We start from the raw sequence: 13,314 nt of genomic DNA, 5'->3' as shown, positions 1-13,314 counted from the left end.
CCCCCCACACACACACACTTTAAAACTGCATAGCTTCTATCATTAGGCAAACATTGACAGGAGTACAACATAACTTATCACTATTTACTGAGGCAGACATTGACGGTGGTACAGCATAATAACAACAACAACAAGTATTTATATAGCGCTTTTCTCCCAGTAGGACTCAAAGCACTTTACAGGTATGTGCATATAACTGCTATCATTATATACTGAGGCAAACACTGACGGTGGTATAGCATAACTGCTATCATTATATACTGAGGCAAACATTGACAGTGGTACAGCATAACACCTATCATAACACCTATCACTATATACTGAGGCACGCACTGACGGTGGTACAGCATAAACACCTATCACTATATACTGAGGCAAACATTCACGGTGGTACATCATAACACCTATCACTATATACTGAGGCACGCACTGACGGTGGTACAGCATAACACCTATCACTATATACTGAGGCACACATTGACAATGGTACAGCATAATCTCTATCACTATACATTGAGCTATACATTGACAATAATACAGCATAAACCCTATCACTATATACTAAGCCAAACATTGATGTGGTGAAGCCTACCACTTCAGTGTCTGGCTTAGTATATAGGATGCACAGAAAAGAAAATTCTGGACTGAAACCGAAAATTCAGCATTCACTTGGCCGAAACCGAAATGACCCCCCCCACACACCTTTAAAAAAAAAATAATAATAATAAAAAAATATATATATATATAAATATATATATAATAACAAATAGCACTGCACTCCTACCTAAACATAAATAAGGTGACAAATACTAGATTCCTAGTTCAAAAAAACATGGTGCCCGGTGCTTGGCTGATAGCAAACTAACAATAATCTAAAAGTAGTGAAGCCAGCACTCACGGTCTTCAATAATGCTTCATTTTTATTTGCAAGATGCCAAGATGTCAACGTTTCAGTCCACCTCGTGGACTTTCCTCAGGATATATAAGGGCTGCAACTAACGATTATTTTCATAATTGATTAGTTGGCAGATAATTTTTTCGATTAATCAGATAAAAAAATAATTGTAAATTTTTTATTTCTTTAAAATAATTTAATAAACAAACAGGATGTTGAAAACAAACAGCAGAATAAAAAAAGTTTTGCCACACTGTCTCCCAAATATGCCAGTGCACGCTCCCCACATGTCTTATATACCCTATATGCCTTATACCCCCCCAGATATGCCATAGTGCCCTCACAGATTCACACTCGTTCACAGCACACTGACACCATTCTTTTATAAATAAATACAAATTAATCTTTACTGCCCTCAGGATTTAGATTCCCCTTAGTTTGCCCCCCTTTGCCTCTAACTGCACATTAAGTGAGCCTTATTAAATTAAATTAACCCAAAAGACCCCATTAACCACAACTTCCTCTAAATTAACCCAAAAGACCCCATCAACCATAACTGCCCCTAAATTAACCCTAAAGACCCCATCAACCATAACTGCCCCTAAATTAACCCTAAAGACCCAATTAACCATAACTGCCCCTAAATTAACCGTAAAGACCCCATCAACCATACCTGCCCCTAAATTAACCCTAAAGACCCCATCAACCATAACTGCCCCTAAATTAACCCTAATGACCTCATCAATCATAACTGCCCCTAATGACCCCGTTAACCATAGCTGCCCCTAAATTAACCCTAAACACCCCATCAACCATAACTGCCCCTAAATTAACCCTAAACACCCCATTAACCATAACTCCCAAATACTTCATCTTCCTGGTACACCATTTGAAGGGGAAGACATTTAAGATTTCCGATTTGGAGTAATCTTGAGGCTTGACAGCTCACCAGAGGAGCGGAATTCCTCAAGAATGTTGGGCAGTGAGATCTCAGTACGATCCACTACAAAGAGTAGATCGTCCGTGTAAGCAGCCACCTTATGATGTCCCTCTCCGTCTTGAAACCCCAGGATGTCATGTTTCAATCGAATAGCCTCCAAAAAGGGTTCCAGGTAGAGCCCTGTGCGGGACGGCTTTTTTAATCCCGCTCCCGCTGATTTTTTGCCCACTCCCGCAATGTGGGTGTTCCACTCCTGCCCGCTCCCGCCCCATTTTTGGCCAATCACGCCCACCTCCTTACCTGAACTGCAGAGTTCCCGCGCAGTCCCGCAAGGCTGCCTTCTCGCTGCTCCCTCACAGCGTCTCTTCTCTTGCTACCTCAAGGAAAAAGGCGGAGTCATGGGAAGTGATGTCACATCACGTGACTACATTTTGTTCCTGGGCGGAGCAAGAGAGGAGACACTGTAAGGGAGCAGCGAGAAGGCAGCCTTGCGGGACTGCGCAGGATTACTGGCACCCGCAGGTACAGTGCCTTACCGCCCGCTGCACCAGCAAGACCGCCCGCAAGTTTTTTTTTGCCTCCCAATGCAGTCCTCTAGTTCCAGAGACAGCACAAATAAAAAAGGGGAAAGAGGGCAACCCTGCCTAGTGCCAACTGCCCCTAAATTAACCCACCACCTCCCCTAACTTTCAGCAGCCCAAATATTAATTTTATACTTACCGTTAGATAAGCTGCTGAGCAGAGTGGACGCTATAATGAAAGGGGCTGGGCCAATCGTCAGTGTGATTGTAATGAGGGACTGGGAGGTAGCAACTGCTGTAAGTGATAGGTCGGATTATAAAACGAGGGGTATCCCGGAATGTAATATGCTCAAGTGGAGTGAATTTAGCTATCCCCACAGATCAACAGGTGCGCAGGTGAGTACTTCTGACACCATGTCATGAAATGCATACAACACTGGGCTGCTTTCAACACTTGTTTATGGCGGAGCTTGACTGGAGAGCAGACATAAACTGCATCCTGCTTGAATCCTGTCTCTAGAGCACTTCCTTCCCTGGGCTGGCCCATCCTGTGATGTCACTCAGGCTTTCATCACACTAAGCATGTGGTTTACTTTCATGTGTGTCCTGTACAGGAAGATACAACTATTGTGATGGAAGCTGGAGTATGTCTTCCAAACCAAACCACATATCAAACTTGAATGACTGGTGCTCAAATGCTTCTGAGCCATTGTCAGCTCAATAAGTTATAATTTTGCTTGTGTGCTTCCTGTTGTTCCTGACATAAATGGAACCAGATATTGCTGAGCCCAGAATCTAGCAGCAGCCAAAATGCTATTCCGGTCCTCCTCCTTCTACTGTGGAATTGTCCCACATCCTTTAAAGTGAGTTTGGAAATACTACCTGAGCTCACGTACTGTTAAGTACTTTGAATCTGTGACAAGCTTTAAATAGCGGTATTCTTGCAGCCAGACTAACCGGAGACTTACTCCTTCACTGAAACAGCAGCTAAGGCCCCATCTGTATAAATTATAGTTTCTGAGTGCTTCTGAGACGTTGACGTTTGCTGTTTTGGCCATTTGCACTGATACGTTTGTGCCAAAGCCACACCCCTGTGCCTGAATCAATGCATTAGTTTTAACCCCTTCATGTCTGGGGACATACCATGTACCTCATGCCCAAGTGGGCTCATTGGTTCTGTAAAAAAAATGTCCTCACGGATCTGATCATTATGGTTTAGGCCACTGATTATTGTATTGACTTACATGTGATCTGATTTTAACCTAAGAAATACTGTGTTTGGCTCGAATGGGTTTGTTAAAAATGAAAAACATAAAATTTTACTGCAATCTTCAGGACTGATTGGCACTAAAATGGTTAAATAAAAAGTGTTAACATGTCCCTAGTAAAATACTTTGGGATGTCAACTTTAAAAAAAATATATATATATATTTTTGTTCAACATTTATTTTTTTTTTTGGCCACATTTAAAAAAAAAATCTTGTTTAGAAACAGCGATGTGCGACATCCTGTAAGTGCCAAAATAAATGTAAATGCCAGGCAAATGAAGTATTTCCAAAAACAGGACGAATACCGAAATACATTTTGGAGGTTTTTTTCCCCATTTGGACTGGTTATATATATAGTTTTTTTCTTGGTGAAACTGAAAATTTTACCTTTTTTTCCTAATTTTCACCACAGGTTTTTTTCACACTAAATGATGGTTTCTATATAATTATTATTTCAAAAGAAAATTATATATATTTTGTGGGGGTGTACTAAATGAGTTAGTGGGCAATCTCAGTTTAATAAAGCACAGCAAACTGCTCTGGTCATTTTGTGCAAACATTGTAAAAATGCCATGCATCATGTCTTACCTCACTGTATTAGCCTCTACCACTTCTGCTGGGAGGCTGTTCTATTTATTTACAGCCCTCTCAGTAAAGTAAAACTTCTTTAACCCCTTCAGGACCAGTTTGTTTTTACAATATTTGCGCAATGTTCTGTTCACAATGTTCTGCTGGGAGGCTGTTCCATTTATTTACAGCCCTCTCAGTAAAGTAAAACCTCTGTAACCCCTTCAGGACCAGGTTTTTTTTTTACAATGTTTGCACAAAATGACCAGAGCAGTTTTTTTATAGAATAGTTTTTTTTTATAGACACAAAGCTATCCTGAATCTAAGACGAGACCAAAGAGTGATTAAGGGCTGCCTCTTTATATGATGAAAAATGGGATAAACATGCCATAAAATTTTATGTTTGTATTAATCACAATTACAAAATGTGACCACCCACCTGCTGTTTATCAAGGTATGATTGAATGCTGCCATTTTTTAACATATTTACATACTGCCATTTATTTTGAAGCCACTAAATTCAATTTTAGTGTACACGCTGTTAAATTCACATTATATTTTGTTATGTATACTCACTTGATGCAGTTTGATTTTTTACAGTGGGACATTCACTCCAAGGCAGAGGGTATTGAAAAGACTGAAAAAAGTAAAATATGCTCCATCCGATGATAACATTATAGTAAAGGCCAACAAAGAAGCATACCTAAGGGAAACATGAAAATGAATCACAAGATAATCTAGACCAAGGTTCTAATTCTAATTACATTTTCTCCAATTCATATGCAGTTAGTAAATTCATCTACTTGTTAAGTGATCAAACTGATTCATGTTAGACAAGCAATTAAGGGTAAGAAATTAATATTATGTGAAGAGTATTAAACTCACTGTTCAACAAATAGTTAGTTTCTCACCTAGCACACCCTAAAGGTCCAAACAAACTAAGCAGAAACTGCGGAAAAAATATTTTTTCCTTTTAGTGAAACTGAATGGCTATTTGCTGTGAAGGCTGCCATTCATTTTTCTTCAATAATGCAGTATTGGTGCAATACTATATTAAAAGGTGTAAACCATTTACATTAAATGGGCAAATGAATCATAACCAGCATATTCACATTGCATTAGCAATGAGTGCTTGGTCACCCTGACGCATGAAATAAATTGTATTTTCTCATGGCACTCACACCAGAGGCACCCCAAATTTAGTATGAAGACATGTACGTATATGTATAGTAATGTAATTACCATCTGGTAATTAATATCTTATTTTTCCAAGATGTTTGTGAATTGTTAATTGCAACAGGAAATGGGCTCATAAAGTTTTCAGGCCAGTCTATTATGGTTATTTGATATGTAGGAACATTAATTTTACTTCCCACTAAAGGCACTGTTACATCCACTGTCACATAATTTATCATGTTTCTAATACTGTCGAAACCTGTTCTAGCAATAATCATGTAACATTTTGCACCACATATTTCTAGAGAATGTTTAATCGTGACATAAACTCAGATACAGGTTGCTGCAACAGAAACTTTCAGAGAAAAAAATACAATTATAGATGTACTGAATTGTATTTAGTGTTTTGTAAACATTTTAGTACAGCTAATCTGCACATAGCATAAAAACAGTTATACATACAACACAGCTTGCATAGCCTATTCCTCCCAGTCGAGGGCAAATATAATTCCACACTCCAATGCTGCCTCTGCGAATTCTTTGACCCACAGCCAATTCAAGGAAGAAGAGAGGGATACCAATTAAAATAAGTAAAATGAGGTAGGGGACCATATAGGCACCTGTAAATACAGATAATAAACTCAGAAGAGCAAAAAATCCAACGGAAAATCAAATTAAACACACATATGTAGATACAGTGTATATGCTATTAATTTTTTTTATGTATACATACCTCCCAACATTTCAAAATGTGAAAGAGGGACACTTTTTAATTTTTTTTTACATCTCGTGTAACTCACCGATTCAAGCAATTGTACTTTACAATGTCGCGCTCTCATTGCCACTTAAAACACACTTCGTTTTTGTCAGTAGTCATGAATATTAAAAATAACCAACACATTGAGTTGAATTCCCATGAGGCTTAGCCAGACATACTACTTCCATGATGCTGCCTGCGCAGCAACAGTAAAGCTGCAGATGCTAGCTGTGAATAAAAATTCCCATGTTTCTCAGCCAGCCAGGTGTCCACCATAATGCTGGGATTTTTTTAAATGAAAAAAGGCTAATGTTAGCCTCCCTCCCAGGACCCTTACACACACCTGCCCATGAACACACATATACACATACACTGCCTTTACACACACATATACACATACACTGCCCTTACACACACACACACATATACACGTACACTGACCTCAGACACACACATATACATGTACACTGCCCTTACACACACATATACATGCACACTGCCCTTACGCACACGTACACTGCCCTGACACACACATACACGTACACTGCCTTTACACACACACATACATGTACACTGCCCTTAAACACACACACACACACACACACATACATACATGTGCACTGCCCTTACACACACATACACATACATGTACACTGCCCTTACACACACATATACACATACACTGCCTTTACACACCAGCTAACAATTACCTATACTGCTCTTACACACACCGGCCCATAGACACACACAAGCTTACAAACACATACATACACCTACACTGCCTTTACCTCCCTTTCTCCCCATCTCTTACCTCTTCCACCATCCTTCATCCTTCAGCCTCCATCCTGTATCCTGCAGTGGGAGCGCAAGGTCTGTCACTTCTCCCTCATCAATACGTGCCGGGGAATGCTGACCTCGCACTCCCTAATGTTGAGCCGACTAGAGTGAGATCGTGATCTCCCAGCTAGTCTGCAGGCTGCCGCTGCTAACCCCCCCTGCAGCTGCACCTGAGGTGAGTATCGCTCTCGCCTTATCCCTTCCTCTGCCCCTGAAAGCGGGACAGAGGAAGGGATAGGCGGGACAGAGACCCAAAATCAGGACTGTCCCGTGTAAATCGGGACAGTTGGGGGGCATGTGTATATTTCACAATTTTGTAAGCAGTTACATGAGATAATTTATTTAAAGGAAAATAAAAAAAACATAAGGCCTTAAAGCTTTTTACCATAAGATTTACATGATTATTCTTTTTGGTTCATTTGAGTACAATAACCCCAGGGGAAAAAAGAAAAAAACAAGGCCCAATTTCAGGACATGACTGACTGTTAGTAGGGTTGCCACCCCACCCGTATTTTACTGGCACAGCTGGTAATTAACAGCCAGTACCGGCATAGGTAAAATACAGCAATGCAAAAGCCAGTATTTTTTGTGCAGTAGAGACTCAAGGGAGTCTCAAGTCATCTCTCACACATTTTCTGAGAGGGTTGCCAGTAATTACAACATGGGTCAGACAGGCTTAAACAAGTTGTGATTAGCATTTCACCCCCCCCCACAGTAAATTAAGCCTTCCATACATAAAGTACTGTAGAACTTTATTACATTAAATAAAAGTATAAAATCTCAGGGGAGCATAATTAAAATGCAAAAGACCATTTTTACGATTTCAGTGCATGTAAAAAAAGCTGTGCATTAATTTACGTCTACAGACAAGCAAGGGTTATATTATAATTAAGGGCAGCTTCTATTACATACACTGAGTACTCTACACCCCCTCCCCTGTCATTGTTTTCTCTGCAGCAGGACATTGTCTCACATACTGAGCCCCCTCTCCCCCTCTCCTTACTCCCTTCTCCCACCTCTTCTGTCAGCAGAGAAAGATCAGAGGAGAACAGAAAACAGGACAGAGGGATAGAGGGAGAGAGGCATTTGGCATTCAGGCAGGAAACGGAATTCATCATCCAAAAATGAATGAGCCAAAAATGAAAAATTAGTCGAAATACATAATATACACCTGTATGCATACTTTTACCTGTTCCATACTGTGTCCCTGAATGGCAGAAATAAAAAGTAGTCACCCTAGCCCTTACTGGTAGAGGCAGTACTAGGTCCCGCAAAGCCTACATGACATCTGTGCCCCAAAACAGCTTGTCTGTGCCATATTTGCACCCAAACTGCTTGCCTGAGCCATCTTTGTCATCAAAAAAGATGAGTAGAAGAGAAAGTACTTGTGGTGCAGAGGGGGTTATCAGACCATTTTTTTTGTAAGGGACCCCAAAACTACTGATGGCGGCCCTGGGGAGCGGCAAGATGGGAGAATATGCAAATGCATATTCAGATGATGCGCTGTGCACAGGTATGCCGCCGTCAAAGAAGGGAAGCATGGGCTCAATCTCCAGAAGTGTGAATGTCAGTGTCACAGGCGATCAGACATTGCTCCAGTCTTCCAAGTAAACCTTCAGTTCTGATGCACTGTATTATGGCTCCAACTTTTGTGGCTTGCCTTTTTGTAGCGCAGCCCTCACCGATCACTATGGCTGGTATTTTTTTAAGAAAGGGGTGGCAACCCTAACTTCTGGAAACTACATTTTAATACATAATTTACAGCTAGATTATGTTGTTCAATGCATTTTTTTATTACATTTGCACTTTAACCTCATTGACAACAATTGACTTTCAACCCCCTGACAGGCACAGGCACCTCAATTGTCATTAAGAGGTTGCATTTCTGTGACGTGCCTGATACATCAGGGGGTTAAAGGAGTGTAGACAGCAATCAACGATTGCTTTCTTTGCTCAGCTGGTGTTGCAGCAATGCCTCAACATTGAGGCATCCACCAACACCAAAAAAAATGTAAGGTCCCTGTACGATCACTCCTAGGAGCAGTCATATTCACTGTATTGAAAGGCTATATGATTTTCATTTATGGCTGTGCCCGGTGACATGTAAAAATGTAATAGAATTTTATATATAAGGGGAATAATTCAGTTCAGAGAAGTTCAAAGTACTAAAATTGGTGCTCCAAAAAAATTCTGGCATGGAAAGAGTTAAAAAAAACAGCATTTAAAATACAGTGGGGTGTCTAGTTTTCAAAAAGATATGGTTTGATGGGGTAAATTGAATTGGCTGGTTTTAAATATGTCCCAAATAGGTCATAGACTGGATGTCAAATTTTTCTAAAAATTAAAGATTAAGCACCACCCAAATGTGACCTTTTACCCCCCCAAACAACCAAGCATGGGTGGTATCACCGTACTCAGGAGGTGTTGTTGAACACTAATTGAGGTGTTTATTGACAGTGAGGTATATGCCCCAAATAAGACATAGGGGCAGTATCACCAGATTTTAAAAAAATAGTTTTCAAATAGCAATACGCTACTTATTGCACTATAACTTGCAAAAAAAACCATAAACAACTTGGGAATCTACTTAGCAGGTTTTTTTATAAGCTTTTGTACATGAGTAAAATATGTTTCAAGTAAAAGTCATATCTTATATCATCATATTTTATACTTCTATAGTATATTATATGATATCAAAATAATGGTGTCTAACCTGAAAAACAGTAAATGATAATTTTTTAAACAGCCATTGTCATGAAGGGTACAAAAGAGGTAGTTTCTTTTGAATGTAATGTCAGTCAGCTTGCCTGATTGCGATCATAGCGCATACAGCTGATCTAAGATGTCAGCTGAAAGAGTGCATTTATGGGAGTTGTCTAGCTGATTACTCTTTAGTACAGTAAAGTCCCGAATAAAGTCCATGCATGAATATAGACGGCACCCCTAAAGTTTTATGTAAATTTAGTGAAAATTTAATTTTAAAAAAAATACTAGAAAGCTATTTCTCTCACGCTCTCTTACATCCTGCTTTCCCCTGTGTGTCCAGTCTTGATTCCCAGTGCTAAAGAGCGGAACTTTTGGCCACACCTGCTCCCATGATTCAAGGAATGGGGGAGAGGCTGTCCCTGTGACTCCACTTTTTTGCAAAAGCACCCTAAGAAGCCTCAATATTGCAGACAGATTTGCATAGAAGGGGGTGCAAAGCATGGAATCAGCAACATTTGGTCATATATTGCTAAGCCTCTCTATCACAACAAAGTACCCTATATGGGGTTTAATCATCTGCCCAACTGTTTAATTTTCCACAGTGTATCATGCTACAGGACAGGCAACAACCTGTCAAGAACTATATGTGACACACATAAATGTCTTTACCTGTAACTCAACTAGAAATCTGTTGTGCTCCTCGAAACCTTTGTGCACTTGGAATTTCTAAGCCTAATCAATTCTGAATGATGGTGCAAAGCAAAGTGACCTGACACTGTTTTACAAATCAGATCTTCCAAAAATGTGGCAATGAAAGCACACACCCATTAGGAAAACACAAGGACTTAGTGACTATATTAAGTAAATCCAGATTTCTCAGTAAGTCCTGAGTTCTTGCTAAGTTGCTAACCTTAGTTAGACTAATGTGTAAGAAAGGTATAACACACACACTAAAATCAATGGGATTTAGTCAAATACTTTCCTAATGCATTATTTAGGGTCAACTCCGCAAACTACAACAATGCACTTTTGAGGACTGAAGTAAAACATTGCAAGAGAGCAGTAGTTTTAAAATGTCAAATTCACCATGTATTGAGTCAATCTCTCACAATGTTAGTCTAAATCAATACAGACATAAAAAGAAAATAAGGACAGAGTAATTTGGGGTGAGTCCCATGCTATGAGGCCACCAAACAAAATGGATAAAGATAATATAAATTGAATATGTTGTCATTATTTACCTCCTCCATTTTTTTGACAGAGGTATGGGAATCGCCATACATTGCCCAGTCCCACTGAGTATCCTATTTGGGCAAGTATATACTGTAATTTGTTGTTCCAAGCAGGCCTGTCTTCTTGTTCTATATTATTTTCCAGTTGCTTGCCTCGGGTGTCTTCTCCTGATACATTCAAAGCACTTGTCTTATGATCTACAGGTTCTTCGTGGGCCAGTAAGTCAGCAACTGACTCTGTAACATGCTGGTTGCCGTGCTCTCTCTGAGTAACTTTACTATTTTTAGGCATTTGGAAATGCGGATGCAGACAGGTTTAGGCAGTGTGAGAATGGCAGGCGTATCCCAGGACTTTTGGTCTACTTAACACCAGCCTCCACAATCACAGGAATCTGAAAAAGAAAGTTGATATTATGATCTATAGATATTTCCATGGAGAATGAAAGCAAAACAATTGATAATGACTACCAGAACTTTAACTTCTTAAAGAGATTGCTTGATCAATCAAATATCATTTATTAAAAAAGTTTTGTAAAAATACTTTTCGTTCCCTATCAGCTTAAAAATATAAAATGATACATTATTCATACTACATCTTGGACTGTATATATTAAAATGGTAATAACTAAAATCTTACTATTATTTGTACACTGAACACAAAAAGTTAAAGTTTGGTTACAATATATTCATAGTCATGAAAGGGTTGACGCAACCGTGCTCAAGGGTACCCTCTACTACAGGAAAACCAAATGGCCTCTTTAAACAGGGATATTTATAAAATGTATTATTCTCCATCATCAAGCAGCCTTGACAAAGCAGTATTTGCCCAGGGCTAAAGGGGAAATCACCTTAGTGAAAAATGCAGTATGGACAATATCTGTTTGTAACATGTTCTGAAATATGCAGTTTCATATTTACTAAATTACATTTGATAGCTTTTGTCATGCCACGGCATGAGTAACTGGAGTTTGGCACTGAATGGGTTAAGGGATTTGACTGAGGCTAGGTCCAGTAACATTTGTTTACACCTTTCCTTTTGGAGCCAGAACCTAAAATAAAACTTGATTACCCCATGCTGGGTATTGTCACCTTGGACGGGAAGGGATTCCTGTGGAAGAGTGAAGGGTCAGACATCCTGGCTACATCTCCCTGGGGGTGTATCAAGGGACACAGGGTAAAAGTATTCAATGCAAAATGTCCAAAATACGATGGGTGCATAACTTTTGTGCCCCCTTGTACATTGCATCCTTACGCCTGCGATGTGCTGTGATGTTTCAGGGAGACCAAACACGCCATGCAGGCATGACCGTAACAAGTATTATGTGAACGTGTCCTTGTGCCAACTGATACAGGTGTGGAGTTTGGTAAGAAAATGATCACTAGGACCAGAGAATTATGATGATTCTGGTGTCATAATTATGCCAAGCTCGGCCGGCGTCATATTACATATTTTGTGATCCCAGACCAAAGTTGAGCAGATATAACTCGCCTTCAGAAGGTCATAGTTCTGAACCCCCTACTCCCATCTCCTTGCTCAGGTAACAGGAAAAGGGCGGTCATAGGGGGGATAAAAAGGTGGGCAATTGGTAATGAAAAAGATCCTGTTTTTACCATCACAGAGACAACATCAAGGCTCCAAGGAAGTATGGTATGATACTCTGTTTTATCCCTTTTATTTTACACTGGTTTTGTACTATTTAAGTCTATGTATCTTTTTATATGCATTTTTGTGTAACAGCACTGTGACCCATTTTATACTCAGATTAAACATTTTTAATCAGTTCTGTCTTTGTTCTCTAATCGAATTCAGCCTTTTGTATACATATAGACAGGGGCGTACCTAGAGTATTTGGCACCCGGGGCGGATCCTGTAAGTGGCACCCCCCCCCCCACCAAATGTAAAGACATCTACAAAATTATGTTAAGAATATTTATTGCACCAATTTGTAAACTGTATGTCAACTGTAAACAACAAGAAATCTGAAAAAATAAATAACTTCTAAGTAAAATAAATACGTTTAAATAACATTTACTGAACATATAATAGTGCTTTCTTTAATAACCCTCCAAAAAAACAGCGTCCACATTGCCCACATAGAACCTGACCAGCACCCAAATTACACACACATAGGACGTGCCATCTTTGCCCCCAAACAGCCCAGCATGAGTCAGCATTGTTCCCAAACAGCCGAGTGTACGCCATCTTTGTCCCATGAACACGCTACCTGTGCCATCTTTGTCCCATAAACACCCTGCCTGTGCCATTTTTGTCCCATAAACACCCTGCTTATACCATCTTTGCCTTTTTGACAAATCAACTATACACCTATGATTAACACAAACACTTTTACAGTCACTCACTAATTCTCTTTCATTCACACAATTCATTCACACAATCATTATTTACACATATTC

The 13,314-nt window shown here is 39.6% G+C and overlaps 1 protein-coding gene across 1 annotated transcript in view; it reads right to left on the bottom strand.

Annotated features, from left to right (window-relative positions):
- Positions 1 to 11,191, bottom strand: part of LOC149287880 (sodium-dependent neutral amino acid transporter SLC6A17-like) — a 53,842-nt gene extending 42,651 nt beyond the window's left edge. The window contains exons 1-3 of the mRNA XM_089492237.1: positions 10,909 to 11,191; positions 5,830 to 5,987; positions 4,768 to 4,894 (exon numbers count right to left, since the gene is read on the bottom strand). Of these exons, the coding sequence (XP_089348363.1) occupies positions 4,768 to 4,894; positions 5,830 to 5,987; positions 10,909 to 11,191 (568 nt within the window). The remainder of the gene's footprint in view (positions 1 to 4,767; positions 4,895 to 5,829; positions 5,988 to 10,908) is intronic.
- Positions 11,192 to 13,314: the final 2,123 nt, after the last annotated feature.

Source organism: Sceloporus occidentalis, unplaced genomic scaffold (genome assembly GCF_023333645.1).
Source record: "Sceloporus occidentalis isolate IW3139 unplaced genomic scaffold, rSceOcc1.0.p SCAF_55, whole genome shotgun sequence".
Taxonomy (NCBI): domain Eukaryota; kingdom Metazoa; phylum Chordata; class Lepidosauria; order Squamata; family Phrynosomatidae; genus Sceloporus; species Sceloporus occidentalis.
This window is presented reverse-complemented; position numbering and strand designations above follow the sequence as displayed.